The 19187-nt window shown below is 43.9% G+C and overlaps 1 protein-coding gene across 2 annotated transcripts in view; it reads left to right on the forward strand.

The window, feature by feature from the left end:
* The window catches only part of MTCH2 (mitochondrial carrier 2), a 32509-nt gene that overhangs the window by 9462 nt on the left and 3860 nt on the right, over positions 1 to 19187 (forward strand). Inside the window, exons 4-12 of one of the 2 annotated variants that reach the window (XM_026454102.2) lie at positions 3650 to 3676; positions 4497 to 4559; positions 7562 to 7619; positions 8195 to 8246; positions 8667 to 8726; positions 10526 to 10619; positions 12420 to 12467; positions 13784 to 13851; positions 17446 to 17521. In XM_026454102.2, the coding sequence (XP_026309887.1) occupies positions 3650 to 3676; positions 4497 to 4559; positions 7562 to 7619; positions 8195 to 8246; positions 8667 to 8726; positions 10526 to 10619; positions 12420 to 12467; positions 13784 to 13851; positions 17446 to 17521 (546 nt within the window). The remainder of the gene's footprint in view (positions 1 to 3649; positions 3677 to 4496; positions 4560 to 7561; positions 7620 to 8194; positions 8247 to 8666; positions 8727 to 10525; positions 10620 to 12419; positions 12468 to 13783; positions 13852 to 17445; positions 17522 to 19187) is intronic. The other variant, XM_026454103.1, reaches the window with a different exon arrangement.

Raw genomic sequence — 19187 nt, forward strand, 5'->3', positions numbered from 1 at the left:
GAGATGAGTCTCACTCTGTCGCCCAGGCTGGAGTGCAGTGGCCGGATCTTGGCTCACTGCAAGCTCCGCCTCCCGGGTTTACGCCATTCCCCTGCCTCAGCCTCCCTAGTAGCTGGGACTACAGGCGCCCGCCACCACACCCGGCTAGTTTTTTTTTGTATTTTTTGGTAGAAACGGGGTTTCACCGGGTTAGCCAGGATGGTCTCGATCTCCTGAGCTCATGATCCGCCCGTCTAGGCCTCCCAAAGTACTGGGATTACAGGCTTGAGCCACCACGCCTGGCCTAATTTTTGTATTTTTAATAGAGACGGAGTTTCACCATGTTGGCCAGGCTGGTCTCGATCTCTTGACCTCATGATTTGCCCACCTCGACCTCCCAAAGTGCTGGGATTACAGGCATGAGCCATTGCACCCAGCCTTGCCTGAAACTTTCTATGTCTGCCTCCCAAAGTGCTAATATTACAGGCATGAGCCACCACGTCCAGCCTGTTATTCTTAACATACTTACTGTTGTCAGACCTGTGGACTGAATCTGGAAGCATCATTTCAGGTGGCTCGTGGGTCAGAGTGTCGGAGTCTTAGTGGGCCCATGTCTTTGGTGGATTGATTACTGGTCTTTCTTTTCCAGCCACACTCTGGACTCAGTGAAATTGTTGCTGTTACTTCCATGAAATTTACATATGGAAAGGCAGTTGTCATCTAGTCTATGTATAGACTTAGAGAAAAAGAGAAAGTACTGCTTGAGACTAAGTCACTTTATGTAACTGGAAAGTAAAATAAACTTGAGGTAACCAGATACCTTGAATATGTTCCAAATGTAGTCCAGTGAAATATTACAGGGTTGGTACTACACTTAGCATCCAAAGCTGCTTGTACAGTCAAGAAGAAGGATGTATACAGGGCTGAGAAAATTATTAACCTTTACAAGAAATGATTTTGTATATCTGAGCAAGAATTAAAATGAAATTCAGGAAATGTAGAAGCCAGGTTAGATAATTGTATCAATGGATTAAAAAGAAAGTATAGAAACAAGTGAAAGTTTTTAGAGACCTGAAGCTATTAGAATTAATTCTAGCCAAGGACCTGGAATTTGGCCAAAATACATTACTTTGCTTTATCTTCACATTTGTTCTCTTGCCCATGATTTTTTAAAACACAATTCTTTTTACAAGAGAAAACGTTGTCTTTTTAAAATCTGATATGGCTAGAAAATAATAAAACTGATGTTAAAAAATAAGAAAACAATAAAACTGGTGGTTACACAAGAAGGAGCTCTCAATTGATAATTTTATTTTCACCTAGCTCACATTTGGTTTCCAAAATACGCCACAAAAAATTCCTCTTGCAGGAATTTTTATCTGGGTTCTGGCAGTATTCATGATCTCTTCTCTAGAAGAGAAAAAAAAAAAAAATCTCTCGTTTTAGAAACTGTCAGATACAAAGGAAAAAGTGAGGCGATTTCAGCTCTTCAGACTTAACACTAATTCTCTGTCCTTTTATGCAGGGAAGAAAAGAGTCTTGCCCTAATTTGGTATTGGTCCTGCCCTTTCCATGAGAAAAGTGGGAACCCTGGACTTTGTTTTTACTAACTTATTTTCTGTTAAAACTGAAAGTTCTTGGCCAGGTGCAGTGGCTCATGCCTGTAATCCCAGCACTTTGGGAGGCCAAGGCAGGTGGATCAGCTGAGGTCAGCAGTTCGAGACCAGCCTAGCCAACATGGTGAAACACTATCTCTACTAAAAATACACAAATCAGCCAGGCGTGGTGGTGGGCGCCTGTAATCCCAGCTACTCAGGAGGCTGAAGCAGGAGAATCACTTGGACCTGGGAGGTGGAGTTGCAGTGAGCTGAGATCTAACCATTGCACTCCAGCAGTGAGCCGAGATTGCACGATAGCACTCCACCTGGGCAACAAGAGTGAAACTCCATCTAAAAAGAAAAAATCTGAAAGTTCTTGAGTTTTCTTTTTTGTTGTTGTTCTTATTTTGTAATTATTTCTTTAAATTTATTATTTTTGTTTTTTAGAGACAAAGTCTCACTGTGTTGCCCAGTCTGGTCTTGAATTCCTGGGCTCAAGCAGTCCTCCCTCTTCGGCCTTCCAAAGTGTTGGGATTACAGGCGTGAGCCACTGAGCATGTTCCCTTTTTGTTTTGTTTTGTTTTTTGTTTTTTGTTTTTTGTTTTTTGAGACAGAGTTTCACTCTTGTTGCCCACGCTGGAGTGCAATGGCATGGTCTCGGCTCACTGCAGCCTCCACCTCCTGGGTTCAAGCAGTTCTCCTGCCTCAGCCTTCCACATAGCTGGGATTACAGGCACCCGCCACCATGCCTGGCTAATTTTTGTATTTTTAGTAGAGATGGGGTTTTGCCACATCAGCCAGGCTGTTCTCAAACTCCTGACCTCAGATGATCCACCTGCCTCAGCCTCACAAAGTGCTGGGATTACAGGTGTGAGGCACCATGCCCGGCCCCTTTTCTTTTTTTCTGAGATGGAGTCTTGCTCTGTTGCCCAGGCTGGAGTGCAGTGGTGTGATCTCAGCTCACTGCAGTCTTTACCTCCTGGGTTCAAGCAGTTCTCTCTCTTGTCTCAACTTCCCAAGTAACTGGGATTACAGGTGCCCGCCACCAAGCCTGGCTAATTTTTGTATTTTTAGTAGAGATGGGGTTTCACCACATCAGCCAGGCTGTTCTCAAACTCCTGACCTCAGGTGACCCGCCTGCCTCAGCCACGCAAAGTGCTGGGATTACAGGTGTGAGGCACCACGCCCAGCCCCTTTTCTTTTTTTCTGAGACGGAGTCTTGCTCTGTTGCCCAGGCTGGAGTGCAGTGGTATGATCTCAACTCACTGCAGTCTTTACTTCCTGGGTTCAAGCAATTCTTCTGTCTCAGCTTCCCAAGTAGCTGGGAATACAGGCGCCCACGACCAAGCCCAGCTAATTTTTGTATTTTTAGTAGAGATGAAGTTTCGCTATGTAGGCCAGGCTGGTCTCGAATTCCTAACCTCAAGTGATCCACCTGCCTCGGCCTCCCAAAGTGCTGAGATTACAGGCATGAGCCACTGTACCCGGCCTTCTTCCCTTTTCTTTCTTTTTTTTTAGACGGACTCTTGCTTTGTCACCGGGGCTGGAGTGCAGTGGCGTGATCTTGGCTCCCTGCAACCTCTGCCTCCTGGGTTCAAGTGATTCTCTTGTGCCACCCTCCCTAATAGCTGGGATTACAGGCGTGCACCCCAATGCTCCGCTGATTTTTGTATTTTTAGTAGAGATGGGGTTTCACCATGTTGGCCAGGCTAGTCTTGAACTCGTGACCTCAGGTGATCTGCCCACCGTGGCCTCCTAAAGTGCTGGGATTACAGGCATGAGCCACCTCCCCCTTTTTTTTTTTTTTTTTTGAAAGAAGAGTTTTCATGACCATTTGCTTTTCTTCCAACTGACCAATATGTTAAACTTAGCAACAAGTTTATCTTGGAGATCCATATTTCCAGTTGGTTAATGGGGAATAGAAGTTAACTAAAGACTTGCAGCTGAAAAAAAAAAAAAAAAACTTCAAAAAAACTTCAGCTAATTTACTTTCTGTCAGTAGAGTTTTCATTTTATGTCTTCTCTCACATGACACTAATAACCCTAATCATCCTTTTTCTTTTTTTCTATAGCATTACCAGGAGAGTGACAAGGGTGAGGTATGTTGGAGCTGATTTCTAAGCATGAGGGCCTTTCCCTTGCAAGTTATTATTGCTTTTGGGGCCTCTTTTGGGGAAAAGCCAAGTAGTCAGTCTCCTATTCATCTCAGTGAGTGTTGTCCTATGGGGTGGCCACCAGTTTGGACAGTTCTGTTTGAAACCATCAGGATGGCTGGGCATGGTGGCTCATGCCTGTAATGCCAGCAGTTTTAGAGGCCAAGGTGGGAGGATCACTTGCATCTAAGAATTTGAGACCAGCCTGGGCAACATAGTAAGACCCCTTCTCTACAGAAAATCAAAGATTAGCGGGGCCTGGTGGCACACACCTCTGTAGTCTGAGCTACTTGGGAGGTCGAGGTGGGAGGATCACTTGAGCACAGGAGGTCAAGACTGCAGTGATCCATGATCATATCACTGCACTCAGCCTGAGTGACAGAGCAAGACCCTATCTCAAAAGAAATGAAAACCGTCAAGATCGGCCGGGCGTGGTGGCTCACGCCTGTAATCCCAGCACTTTGGGAGGCTGAGGCAGGCGGGGATCACAAGGTTAGGAGATCGAGACCATCCTGGGTAACATGGTGAAACCCCTTCTCTACTAAAAATACAAAAATTAGTGGGACCTGGTGGTGAGCAACTGTAATCCCAGCTACTTGGGAAGCTGAGGCAGGAGAAGCACTTGTAACCAGAGGTGGAGCTTTGCAGTGAGCCGAGATTGTGCAGCTGCACTCCAGCCTGGGTGACAGAGTGAGACTCCATCTCAAAAAACAAAACAAAAAAAGAAACCATCAAGATCTCTATTTTCTTTGATTTTGATTTCCAGGAGTTAGGACCTGGAAATGTACAGAAAGAAGTCTCATCTTCCTTTGACCGCGTTATCAAGGAGGTAAGAGATGAATTACATCCTGTGCTGTTTGCCCAGATCAAACTGTGGTGTTGCAACTATGGAATCAGAATCATCAGGCCTGTGTGTTCAGTGTCTGTTCCCAAATGAAATTAAACCTTCAAATTAATTTGGGCTTTACTACATGTATAACATTAAAAAGAGAGAGGATCAGTGCTTGCTGTTCAGAATAGATGTATTTCAAGAAAACACATTTTGCCCACACATTCCATCTTTAAAATACTGAAAGTCTTCTAATAATGTTGAAAACCTCAGGAATAAAAGTGTTAAAATAGGCCAGGTGTGGTGGCTCATGCCTGTAATCCCAGCACTTTGGGAGGCCAAGGCAGGAAGATCACTTGACCCCAGGAGTTAGAGACCAACTTTGCAACATAGTGAGACCTCGTCTCTACAAAAAATAGAAAACTTAACTAGGTTGTGGTGGCGCATATCTGTAGTCCCAGGTACTTGAGAGGCTGCAGTGAGAGGATTACGTGAGCCCAGGAAGTTGACGCTGCAGTGAGCTATGATTGTGCCACCACACTCCAGCCTATGTGTCAGAGCAAGACTCTGTCATTAGAAAAAAGTATTAAAATAGCGGCCAGGCTCTTTGTATGTTGGATAGTATCTATGCAGAAATGCTCTTTTGACATTTTTCTGACTCTGAAATGTTCCTCATCACCCATTTCCCACCCCCATCTTCTGCTATAGGTTTTTCTGTGCCTGGCTTTCAGAACTATTCTCTTATTTCTTAAGTCTTCACATTGTCTTAATTGTCATTAATGAAGTCACAATTATCCAGGAAATGCAGCCGTCTAAAATATATATTCCAAGGGTTGGGCGCGGTAACTCACGCCTGTAATCCCAGCACTTTGAGAGGCCGAGGTGGGCGGATCACCTGAGGTCAGGAGTTCGAGACCAGCCTGACCAACATGGAGAAACCCTGTCTCTACTAAAAATACAAAAATTAGCTGGGCAAGGTGGCGCATGTCTGTAATCCCAACTACTCGGGAGACTGAGGCAGGAGAATCGCTTGAACCTGGGAGGCGGAGGTCGTGGTGTGCCAAGATTGCACCATTGCACTCCAGCCAGGGCAATGAGAGCGAGACTCTCATTGAGTCTCACCAATGAGACTCACCAATGAGACACCAGCCAGGGCAATGAGAGAGTGGAATACATAAATATATATATGTATTCCAAAACAAACATTACTAAAGGTCTGGAAACCAGATAAATTAGCTCTATTTTCTGTAAATTTTCATGAAATTAGTTTGCTTAAAAGCAGGGATACATGTATTACTATGCAATTAGTATTTTTCTTAGTTTGCCCATCCTGTCCCATAGGATCTTATGCCCTTGGGGAAGGGGTGAAGGCTGTCTTAAAACTCAGTGACTAGGCCGGGTGTGGTGGCTCACACCTATAATCCCAGAACTTTAGGAGGTGAAGGCAGGCGGATCATGAGGTCAGGAGGTCGAGACCATCCTGACTAGCCAGCCCGGCCAACATGATGAAACCCCGTCTCTACTAAAAATACAAAAAAAATTAGGCAGGCATGGTGGTGGGTACCTGTAATCCCAGCTACTCAGGAAGCTGATGCAGGAGAATCGCTTGAACCTGGGAGGTGGAGGTTGCAGTGAGCTGAGATCGCGGCACTGCACTCCAGCCTGGGCGGCAAAGCAAGACTCCATCTCAAAAAAAAAAAGAAATAAGAAAACTCAGTGACTATAAAGATACTGTTTAAATGCAAACGCCAGCTGGCGCGGTGGCTCACACCTGTAATCCCAGCACTTTGGGAGGCCGAGGTGGGCGGATCATGAGGTCAGCAGATGGACACCATCCTGGCTAACATGATGAAACCCTGTCTCTACTAAAAAATACAAAAAAAAGAAAATTAGCCAGGCGTGATGGCGGGTGCCTGTAGTCCCAGCTCCTCGAGAGGCTGAGGCAGGAAAATGGTATGAACCTGGGAGGCGGAGCTTGCAGTGAGCTGAGTTCGCACCACTGCACTCCAGCCTGGGCAACAGAGTGAAACTCCGTCTCAAAAAAAAAAAGCAAAAGCTAATGGTAGACCTGCTACATTTACAATCCCAGAACCTAAATGCAAAGATTATAATTTAATTTTCTTCATTACTTCCTTATAGAGTCCTAGAGTAGAAAGATCAACTAGGAAGAACATAGCAGCTCTAAGATACTGCACAATTACTGGGTTGTAGTCACAAAACTAAGTTGTTCTCTTCGCCCAAAAATACGGGTAGAGACTAAATGGAGCCTGCCATTTGTCTAAAATGATATTGGACTCTCCAAAATCACTTACCAATAAGAGAGCAACTTAATAATCTCAACAAAGGCCTCATATTTTCTTTTCAGTTTAATGACTGTCTGTTGGTGACCTTTCCTGTTTCTTTATTTTTTCTCATGCCGGTGAACTTGAGAAAACAACAGAAGCCTGCTTTGCAGAGAAATTTTGAGAAGTAACTATAATCGAACATTGAAATCCATGAGTGAAAAGTATGATAAAATAACAGTGAATGAGATCTTTCTCATCCCATTCAAACTCTTCTTTTTTTTTTTGAGACGGAGTCTCACTCTGTCGCCCAGGCTGGAGTGCAGTGGCCGGATCTCAGCTCACTGCAAGCTCCGCCTCCCGGGTTTACGCCATTCTCCTGCCTCAGCCTCCCGAGTAGCTGGGACTACAGGCGCCCGCCACCTTGTCCAGCTAGTTTTTTGTTTTTTTTTTTTTAGTAGAGACGGGGCTTCACCGTGTTAGCCAGGATGGTCTCGATCTCCTGACTTCATGATCCGCCTGTCTCAGCCTCCCAAAGTGCTGAGATTACAGGCTTGAGCCACCGCGCCCGGCCTCAAACTCTTCTTGACTCCAGCCAGAACAGGAGGGCTGTGTCATTCACTTTCTTACCCTATACCACGATATCCACCCACATTCCTTCTCACAGGCATTTGAGTGTCATTTATTTAGATTTCAGAAATGTGTATTGATTGTTTCTAGACAACTCGAGAGATGATCGCTCGTTCTGCTGCTACCCTCATCACACATCCCTTCCATGGTATGTTTGCAGTTGACAACTGACCTTTCTTTTATAACCTGATCTCTCCTGACCACTTAGATAGGTTGACGTGGCAGTTGACTAAAATGCCTTGCCTGCATGTTTTTGTTTGCTTGCTTGTTTTGGCTTTTATCAAATTTATCCAGATAGCAAAATGTCTTTAGGTGGAAAATCTTTTTTTTCCAGGGCGATCAAAATCTATCTTAACATAGTTTTTTTGTTGTTGTTGTTTTTTTGTTGTTTGTTTGTTTTGAGACAAGAGTTTTGCTCTTGTTGCCCAGGCTGGAGTGCAGTGGTACAATCTCGGCTCACTGAAACCTCAGCCTTTCGGGTTCAAGCAATACTCCTGTCTCAGCCTCCTGAGGAGCTGGGATTACAGGCGCACGCCACCACGCCTGGATAATTTTTGTATTTTTAGTAGTGGTGGGATTTCATCATATTGGTCAGGCTGGTCTTGAACTCCTGACCTCAGGTGATCCGCCCGCCTTGGCCTCCCAAAGTGCTGGGATTACAGGCGTGAGCCGCCGCACCTGGCCTTAACATAGTTGTAAACATCTTTTCTCTATGTTCCACAGTGATCACTCTGAGATCTATGGTACAGTTCATTGGCAGAGAATCCAAGTACTGGTAAGTGTTTTTGTTTTCACATACTCAAGGAGATCTTTTGAAGCCAAAATACTAGGATAATACTACTTTATATTTTTATGATACCTTACAGTTTGTAGAACAAATTTGTATCTTATGTCATTTGATCTGCACAAAAAACAATAAAATAGGAGAAAATACGCCCAGGCAGGTTTAGTAGCCTACCTAGGATTTCAGAGTAAGTTGCAGAGCCCCTGACTCCATATGACTATATACCTAGGTAGTTAATATCTTCACTCCTATCTCCAAATTTAGCTATCTTTGCAGAGTGAGAGAGTGCTAGAAAAGTGTGAGGGAAGGAGTTTGTAGATTTGACCTTGTCCAATGTGATAATTGAAATTATTTTGTTTATAGCTCCAAAATAATCTTAATATATTTTACCTTTTCTTCTTGTGTACATAGTGGACTTTGTGATTCCATAGTAACCATCTATCGGGAAGAGGGCATTCTAGGATTTTTCGCGTGAGTAAATATTGATTAGTATGTAATTTTTGCATGAGTGGGAAACATTTCCTGAAAATAAGGACAGTGGGCTGGGTGCCGTGGCTCACGCCTATAATCCTAGCACTTTGGGAGGCCGAGGCGGGCGGAACACGAGGTCAGGAGATCGAGACCATCCTGGCTAACACAGTGAAACCCCGTCTCTACTAAAAATACAAAAAAATTAGCCAGGCGAGGTGGTAGGCGCCTGTAGTCCCAGCTACTCTGGAGGCTGAGGCGGAGAATGGCGTGAACCCAGGAAGCGGAGCTTGCAGTGAGCCAAGATCACTCCACTGCACTCCAGCCTGGGGGACAGAGCGAGACTCCATCTCAAAAAAAAAAAAAGAAAGAAAATAAGGACAATGAATCTTTGTTTAATCCTTGGGGAAAATGTACTCCCTGGGCTTACCTCACATTACATTCTAGTTATTTTTTTTCTTTTTTCTCTGCAGAAAGGTATATTTAGGCCCCATATGACTAGAATTCTCTTGTAAAGACCCCAGACCTTTGCTTCTAGATACTTAAAACATTTGAGGCCAGGCATAGTGGCTCACGCCTGTAATCCCAGCACTTTAAGAGTCCAGGGCGGTTGGATCACCTGAGGTCAGGAGTTCAAGACCAGCCTGGCCAACATGGTAAAACCCCGTCTCTGGGTGTGGTGGTGTGCGCCTATAATCCCAGCTACTCGGGAGGCTGAGGCAGGATAATTGCTTGAACCCGGGAGGTGGAAGTTGCAGTGAGCTGAGATTGTGCCACTGTATTCCAGCCCGGGCAACAGAGTGAGACTCCATCTCAAAAAATAAAAATAAAATTAAATAAGGAATTTCTTTTTTTAACAAAGGACTTAATTCCAAGTTTCTACCCTTATAGTAAACTCCCAATTCTATATAGATAATAAAATGAGAAAAATTAAATGTTGAAAAATGGGGAAATCATCTTAACTTGTATTTTCCTTAACTTACTAAAAGATAAGTTTTTGCAAGACTTGAATTTACTTTGAAAGAACTTAGACTACTACCCTCATTCTTCTATGAAGAAAAATTTTGCATCATTACCTAAATGGTTGTTTTTTTTTTTAAATTTTCAGAGTATCTCCACATATGGATTTTGAATATCATAAATACTCTGTGAGATAGGCAGGACAGCTATAGTTAGTATCACTCTAGAGATTAAAAAACATTGATGCTCTGAGAGTTTCATCTGCTGCCTGTCACATCGCTGATGAGTGCTGGAGCTGGCATTTGAAGCTGGTCTTCAATCCGTGCGGAAATGCTCTTCCCACTATTCCATGCTGCCTCACCTAGGTCACCTAGACCCTAGAAAGGTAGTTTTTGATGCCTCTTATCTGTATCTGTACTTGGAACCATTCTTGCTTTGTAATTTTTTTCATCTTTTGTCTGCCAAATTTGAATATCAGATAGCTTAGCAAAATCATTTTTTTAAGCTGGTCAAAGCAAAACAATATTTAAGTCTCTTCTGCAAAGCACCTCGCAAATGTTTTGCCTCCCTGCTTACAATTATGAATAGTAAAGTGAGCCACTGAGGGTATAGCCAACCTGCATTTTAAACGTAGGAACAAAAGTCACTGGAGATCAGCTTCAAGTACAGCTTGTTAACGAGAATGAACTAGGTATGCGGGCTGGATTCTGGTGTTTGATGTCTTTTTCACTTCCCTAGAATGTTTTGTGACCTCTAATTATTTGAGAAGCATTTGTACTGAAGAGCCTGTCTTTTTACTGATCACATTTTTTGGTTCTTATTTTTATTGTTTCTTCATGTAGGGGTCTTGTTCCTCGCCTTCTAGGTGACATCCTTTCTTTGTGGCTGTGTAACTCACTGGCCTACCTCGTCAATACCTATGCACTGGACAGTGGGGTAGGTTGTAACCTTCATGAGATGTGCTGGCCTTGGCTTTAATCTGGCAGCTAGTTTAGCTTTTAAAGTAAGATGGGCCAGGCGTGGTGGTTCACGCCTATAATCCCAGCACTTGGGGAGGCCGACACAGGCGGATTACCTGAGATCAGGAGTTCCAGACCCGCCTGGCCAACATGGTGAAACCTCATCTCTACTAAAAATACAGAAAAAATTAGCTGGGCCCACGTGGTGGTGCGTACCTGTAGTCCCAGCTACTTGGGAGGCTGAGGCAAGAGAATCGCTTGAACCCAGGAGGTGGAGGTTGCAGTGAGCCAAGATCGTGCCACTGCATTCCAGCCTGAGTGACAGAGGGAGACTCCATTTCCAAATAAATAAATAAATAAACAAAGTAAGATGACAGTTTGCTACATGCCAGACTGAACAATTAGCTAAAAATTAGCAAATTTTCAGATGTTAATGAAATGACCCATACTGTTTACTGAAGAACGATACACGTTAAAAGTCCCTAAGATATGACAGAGTATACCCAAGAGACTTAGCCCTGTGTTCGTTCAGGGCTTTAAAGAGATCACTTCTTTATTGATACTTAAGAGAACCTGGGAAAGCAGGACATCTTTATGGCATATCTGGGGCTTTTCATCTAATCTGGACTTAAGGGGGTGCCTGTATTGGCTTTTTAGAAACCTCAGCCTTTTGAGAATTAGTCTTATCTAGAAGTTGTCTTTCCTATCTCAGCAGTTGTGGGGCCTCTTGTATATAGGCAGCTTCATAGCATGATGAAAAATTGAACACGTCATGGGGTATATGACTCAATCCATGTTGTAAACCTCTTGAGTATACAGAGGAATTTTCTTCAGCGCATCTGGTAGAAAGCTAGCTGTGTACAACAAAAGTAGTGAATTGTCCCTTAGATATGCTATAAATATGGTTTTCTGGGGACTATAGTTCTAGGACATAGGAAAAGGTTATCAATCTCATTTTCTTTTGTATTTGAAATCCTTTTACATTCATTCCTAAGGCATTTTAGTATAATATGAATTTGTCTGTTAATATTGAATCAGGTTGATCATTTTGACCACTGCCTTATTATTCTAATAATCAGTGTTTTATGGTTTTGTCCTCAAAATTAATTTTAGCCAGGTGTGGTGGCTCATGCCTGTAATCCCAACTCTTGGGGAGGCTGAAGTGGGAGGATCACTTGAGCCCAGGAGATCAAGGTTGTGAGATCACAGCTCACTGCCCCTCCAGCCTGGGCAACAATGAGAGAGATCAGATCCTGTCTCAAAAAAAAAAAATTAATTTTCAATCAGTCAAACTGATAATTTAGAGATAGACTATATTGACATGGAGAGCAAGGCACAGTAGCTCCAGTCTGTAATTGCAGCAACTCAGGAGGCTTAGGTGGGAGGTTTGCCTGAAGCCAGGAGTTTGAAATCAGCCCAGGCAACATAGCAAGACACACCATCTCTTAGCTAGGCATAGTGGCTGACACCTATAATCTCAGCACTTTGAGAGGTCAAGGTGGGACGATCTCTTGAGCCCAGGAGTTTGCGACCAGCCTGGGCAAACATAGGGAGACTCCATCTCAAAAAAAAAGACACCATCTCTTAAAAAATACTTCGAAATTTGCTGGGCGTGGTGATGTGTGCTTCAGGAGGTCACTGCACTTCAGCCTGGGTGACAGAGCAAGACACTGTCTGAAAGTTAAAAAAAAAAGAAAAAAAAGAGAAAGGAAAAAAGAATATATTGATGTGTTGTAGTGTTGTAGTCAATTAATTTAAGGCTCTTTTCCTGTTTTAGGTTTCTACTATGAATGAAATGAAGAGTTATTCTCAAGCTGTCACAGGAGTGAGTTTTTTTAAATCCTTTTAACCTTCTAGGAATAGTTGTGTTTTGTTTTGTTTTCCTTTTAAATCTGGCTTGTGTCATCACGGCTTTAAGATAACCAGATATCTCACTGGGACATCTCCCTCAAATTTGTTATATTTGTCAAAGGTAAGAATAACTCAGTGTTCGGCCAGGTGCCATGGATCACACCTGTAATCCTAGCACTTTGGGAGGGTGAGGTGGGCGGATCACCTGAGGTCAGGAGTTCGAGACCAGCCTGGCCAACGTGGTGAGTCCCCGTCTCTACTGAAAATACTAAAATTAGCCAAGCGTGGTGGTGCATGCCTATAATCCCAGCTACTCAAGAGGCTGAGGCAGGAAAATTGCTGGAACCTGGGACACGGAGGCTGCAATGAGCTGAGATCACGCCACTGCACTTCAGCCTGGGTGACAGAGCGAGACTCCATCTCAAAGAAAAAAGAGAGAATAACTCAGTTTTCAAAGGAACAACAGACTCACATGTGAAAATAAAGAGAATAAGGCAGAGCCCCTGCCTCACATCCTGCATGGTTTGGTACTGCTCAGGTTCATAGTGGGTGTGCTTTTCCTCCTAAATAATATTATTCAGGCCAGACATGGTGGTTCACACCTGTAAACCCAGCACTTCGGGAGGCCAAGGAAGGAAGATCACTTGAGGCCAAGAGTTCAAGACCAGCCTGGGCAACTGAGCAAGACCCCATTTCTACAAAAGTTTTAAAAAAAAAAAAAGTAGCTGGGGCGGGCGCGGTGGCTCACTCCTGTAATCCCAGCACTTTGGGAGGCTGAGGTCAGGAGTTCGACAGCAGCCTGGCCAACTTGGAGAAATCTCGTCTCTACTAAAACTACAAAATCAGCTGGGCATGGTGGTGCATGCCTGTAATCCCAGCTACTTGGGAGGCTAAGGCAGGAGAATTGCTTGAACCCAGGAGGCAGAGGTTGCAGTGAGCCAGTATTGCGCCACTGCACTCCAACCTGGGCAGCAAGAGCGAAACTCCATCTCAAAAAAAAAAAAAAGAAAAAGAAAAGTAGCCAGGCATGGTGGCGTGCGCCTATAGTCCCAGCTACTCAGGATCAGAGAAGTCTTCTAGCCTTTTATTAAAATGTTGGATGCCGTGGTGTGTTAAGAGGAAGAAGCATCTCCAGGCTCAAAACTGTAACTGTTGTCTTTCCAGGGTACTGAGAAAGCGAGACAAGCGTTAGGGTGTCTCACCGCAGTGGCACTAGGCCTTTAAGGTAAAAGAAAGGAGAATAAAGACTAGGAATGATCTAATAACAGCTGCCTTGTTTCCATTTTACAGTTTTTTGCGAGTATGTTGACCTATCCCTTTGTGCTTGTCTCCAATCTTATGGCTGTCAACAACTGTGGGTAAGTACTTTGTATTTCTTATTCTAGTAGGTGGCTGACTGTATGCTGACAGGTGGAGCAGCCTTGTAGAAATTTAGGAAAGATGAAAGATCAGTGTCAAGCTCTGATTGGTATTTATTTTTATTTTTATTTATATTTATTTATTTATTTATTTATTTTATTTATTTATTTTTTGAGACAAAGTCTTGCTCTGTCGCCCAGGCTGGAGTGCAGTGGCGCCATCTCTGCTCACTGCAAGCTCCGCCTCCCGGGTTTACGCCATTCTCCTGCCTCAGCCTCCTGAGTAGCTGGGACTACAGGCGCCCGCCACCGCGCCCAGCTAGTTTTTTGCATTTTTTTTTTTTCAGTAGAGACGGGGTTTCACCATGTTAGCCAGGATGGTCTCGATCTCCTGACCTCGTGATCCGCCCGTCTCGGCCTCCCAAAGTGCTGGGATTACAGGCTTGAGCCACTGCGCCCGGCCTGGTAATTTTTTTTAAAAAGCGGGGAGGAAAAGTATAACTGATACCATTAGAAGATTCCTAATTTTTTTCTCTGTATGCCCTATGCAGCAGCAGCCTCAATTTGTATTTATTTATTAATTATTATTATTTTTGTTTTATGTATTTATTTTTTTTGAGACAGAGTCTTGCTTTGTTGCCCAGGCTGGAGTGCAATAGCACGATCTCGCCTCACTGTGACCTCCACCTCCTGGGTTCAAGTGATTCTCCTGTCTCAACCTCCTGAATAGCTGGGATTACAGACATGCGCCACTATGCCCGGCTAATATTTTTGTATTTTTGGTAGAGGCAGGTTTGACCATGTAGGCCAGGCTGGTCTTGAACTCCTGACCTCAAGTGATCCACCCACCTCGGCCTCCCAGAGTGCTGGGATTACAGGCATAAGCCATCATGCCAGGCCAATTACTATTATTTTTATAGTTTTTTTGTGGGTTTTTTTGGTGTGTGGTTTTGTTGTTGTTGTTGTTTGTTTTTGTTTTTTTTGTTTGTTTTTGAGACAGAATCTCACTCTGTCACCCAGGCTGGAGTGCAGTGGTGCAGTCTCGCTTCATTGCAATATACACCTCCTGGATTCAAGCAGTTCTTGTGCCTCAGCTTCCCAAGAAGCTGTGATTACAGGCATGTGCCACCATGCTGGGCTAATTTTTGCATTTTTAGTAGAGACGGAGTCTCCCTATGTTGGCCAGACTGGTCCCAAACTCCTGACCTCAGGTGATCTGCCTATCTCGGACTTCCAAAGTGTTGGAATTACAGGCATGAGCCACTGGACCTGGCCTATTTTTATTTTTAATTTTTTTAGAGATAGGGCTGCAGTGTGGTGGTGAAGTCCTACCTCACTGCAGCCTTGAACTCCTGAGCTCAAGTGATCCTCCTATCTCAGCTTCCCAAGTAGTTGGGAGTACATGTGCCTGCCACCATGCCTGGCTAATTATTTTTTGTGGAGACATGGGGTCTCACTTTGTTGCCCAGGCTGGTCTTAAATTTCTAGACTCAAGTGATTCTCCTTCCTCGGCCTCTTAAGGTGCTGGGATTATAGGGGTGAGCCACCATGCGCCGCCAACATGTTATTTTAAATCTTTATCTTCTTTCCTATGAAAGTGACAAAAGGTGTATCAAGGATTAAATGACAACCCGTACCTGTTTTTCCTGGGGCTTTATGGAGAAAGTGAGTTTTAAAGAACCAGAATTAGGATATTTAGTCTATGGAAAGCTCGATGACCTTTTCTCTGTATTGGTTAGAAGGGCAGGTGTTCGTATAGTGGTAGACTCAATTGATTTCCAAATTCTTTTTTTTTTTTTTTTTTTTTTTGAGGCGGAGTCTTGCTCTGTCGCCCGGACTGGAGTGCAGTGGCCGGATCTCAGCTCACTGCAAGCTCCGCCTCCCGGGTTTACACCATTCTCCTGCCTCAGCCTCCTGAGTAGCTGGGACTACAGGCGCCCGCCACCTCGCCCGGCTAGTTTTTGTATTTTTAGTAGAGACGGGGTTTCACCGTGTTGCCAGGATGGTCTCGATCTCCTGACCTCGTGATCTGCCCGTCTCGGCCTCCCAAAGTGCTGGGATTACAGGCTTGAGCCACCGCGCCCGGCCAGATTTCCAAATTCTAGATGCCCAGTGACTCTACTGAGTTGAGCAAAATTTTGCCCTTTTTTTTTTTTTTTTTTTTTTGGAGGGGGTCTCCCCCTTGCCCCGGCTGTAGTGCAGTGGTGCAATCTTGACTCACTGCACCTCCACCTCCCAGGTTCAAGCGATTCTTGACTCACTGCACCTCCACCTCCCAGGTTCAAGCGATTCTCCTGCCTCAGCTCCTGAGTAGCTGGGATTACAGACGTCCACCAGCATGCCTGGATAATTTTTTGTATTTTGTTGTTGTTGTTATTGTTGAGGTAGAGTCTTGCTCTGTTGCTCAGGCTGGAGTGTGGTGGCGCGATCTCAGCTCACTGCATTCTCCACCTCCCGGGTTCAAGCAATTCTCCTGCCTCAGCCTCCTGAGTAGCTGGGATTATAGGCACTTGCCACCACCCCCAGCTAATTTTTGTATTTCTGGTAGAGATGGGGTTTCACTATGTTGACCATGCTGGTCTCGAACTCCTGACCTCAGGTGGTCCGCCCACCTCGGCATCCTAAATTGCTGGAATTATAGGCGTGAGCCACCGCACCTGGCCTTGCCTTTTTTATTTAATTCAAAATTCTTTTCCCATGTGGTATCTGACATATCATTAAACATGTTACTGTTTTCATATAAGATCAGATAGCTATGTGGAGTTTTGAACATTTTACATTGTTTGTTTTCTGGTTTTGTTTGTTTCCTGTTACTTCTGGCAAGCTGTGATGTTTTCTGATATGTAGAGCAACTGCCATGTTTTAGCACAGTGCAAACTTGAAGGATGAATTAAATGTATTGTTATTATTTACAGTTTTTTCAAGGTGAAGCAATTATACCTGAGTAGGAACATATATATATATATATCCACTGTTCATATCCGTTTTCATGTTTAGTTTCTTTGTGAACACCAGTTAGTTTTTAAATCCCCTTTCCCTGCTCTTTTTTTTTTTTTTTCTGAGACTGGTTCTTACTCTGTCACCCAGGCTGGAGTGCGGTAGCACGATCTTGGCTCACTGCAACTTCCGCCTCCTGAGTTCAAGCAATTCACATGCCTTAGCCTCCCAAGTAGTCGGGATTACAGGCATGCGCCACCATGCCGGCCCATGTTTTTGTATTTTTAGTAGAGACGGGTTTCACCATGTTGGCCAGGCTGGTCTTGAACTCTTGACCTCAAATGATCCACCTGCCTCAGCCTACCAAAGTGCTGGACTTACAGGTGTGAGCGACCGTGCCTGGCCACCTTTCCCTGATCTTTAATCATGTAAATGCTATGCTCTGGAGGTTTCATTTGATTTGAAACCTAAACATAGGGGAGGAATTCTCTTCTGGATGCTTGATCTTTCCCCTGCTCCACTATGATTTGTTTCATTGAACTAACATGATCTCTCAGGGAATCTTCTATGCAGGAGAATATTTTGACAAGCTTTATCAATGTCTCGAATGTTTGGTTAATATTAATATGAAGAGCTCCATGTTTTTTTCTATTTTAGTCTTGCTGGTGGATGCCCTCCTTACTCCCCAATATATACGTCTTGGATAGATTGTTGGTGCATGCTACAAAAAGAGGTATTTCTTTTTCTCCGTCTCGCTCATTTTATTTTGTTTTATTTTTGTTTGTTTTTTTAAATACTGTCTCTGCAATCCCAAGTTAACTGTTGTAGCTCATTCTAGCTAGAGTGAGTGAGTCTAGTCTGCCAGTTAATGTACACTTCACAATGTTCTATGTTTCACTTTGGCATAATAGTAAAATGTGATATTTAGAAATCCTGCACAGGAGTAATGAAGAAGAAAGAATCCTTAGATGAGACCTAGAAGCCATTTGAGTGCCCACATGCAACTTATAAATACGATCCAAGTAGATTATTATCATGGTAAAATGATGGCCTTGATTTTAGACTTTTTTTTCCCAAACTCACCTTTCATAACAATTATTTGTCACAGTGGTATTGGCAGAGCTGGTCTCCTACTTCTAGAGTCTTGTTAGTGGATGGTTTTTGCCTAGATACCAATTTAGGGTTTGTTATTACTATGAGGTGTATAATCTGCAACAAAAACATTCTTTATTATCTAGGCAAAGCTTTATTGGAAAATAAAATAATGGGCTGGGTGCAGTGGCTCACGCTTGTAATTCTAGCACTTCGAGAGGCGTAGGTGGGCAAATTGCTTGAGCCTAGGAGTTTGAGACCAGCTGAGGCAACATGATGAGACCTCATCACTACAGAAAATACAAAAGCTTAGCCAGGCATAGCACCTGTAGTCCCAGCTACCTGGGAGGCTGAGGTAGGAGGATCACCTGAGCTCAGGAGGTCAAGGCTGCAGTGAGCCAAGATTGCACCACTGCACTTCAGCCTGGGTGACAGAGTGAGACCCTGTATCCAAAAAAAGGAAAATAAAATAACAGCTAGGTATGATGGCTCACACCTATAGTTCCGGTCACTCAGGAGGCTGAGCCAGGAGGATCACATGAGTCCTGGAGTTTGAGGCCAGCCTGGGCAACACAGCCAGACATGTCTTTTAACAAAAAACTACAGGCCAGGTGCAGCGGCTCACGGCTGTAATCCCAGCACTTTGGGAGGCCAAGGCGGGCAGATCACTTGAGGTCAGGAGTTTGAGACCAGCCTGGGCAACACAGCGAAACCCCATCTCTACTAAAATACAAAAGAAATTAGCCAGGCGTGACAGCCTGCGCCTGTAGTCCCAGCTACTGGGGAGGCTGAGGCAAGAGAATTGCTTTAACCAGGAAGTGGAGGTTGCAGTGAACCGAGATCGTGCCACTGCACTCCAGTCTGGGTGATAGAGTGAGACTCTATCTCAAAAAAAAAAAAGACAATAACAACAACAAATGGATTGACTGTGGGCTAAATTTAGCACGGGATCACTTAAAATGGCTATCAGTTTAAAGTTGTTTTTGAAGGGGGTCCACTGATTAAAGGACTGCGGAAGAAAGTGTATAAAGAAGCTCTTTGTTGCATTATTTTATAGCACTAGTGATACATAAGAGAAAAGCCTTTGAAATCTGAATGAAAGGGTCTAAGTGTTGTTTGTAGTTGCTCTTGCTTAGTGTGCCCACAAAGCCCTTCTGTGAATCCAAGCTAGAATACTTGAATGATTTCAGAACAGACCTACCATGAACATTGTGTGTTTCATTCTGAGTTTTACTATTGTACAGTGTAGTCCCTGTTGAAAAAATGGCCTTTCCTTCCTTCCTTTTTTTTTTTTTTTTTTTTTTTTT

The sequence above is a fragment of the Piliocolobus tephrosceles genome, chromosome 13 (assembly GCF_002776525.5).
Source record: "Piliocolobus tephrosceles isolate RC106 chromosome 13, ASM277652v3, whole genome shotgun sequence".
Lineage (NCBI taxonomy): Eukaryota > Metazoa > Chordata > Mammalia > Primates > Cercopithecidae > Piliocolobus > Piliocolobus tephrosceles.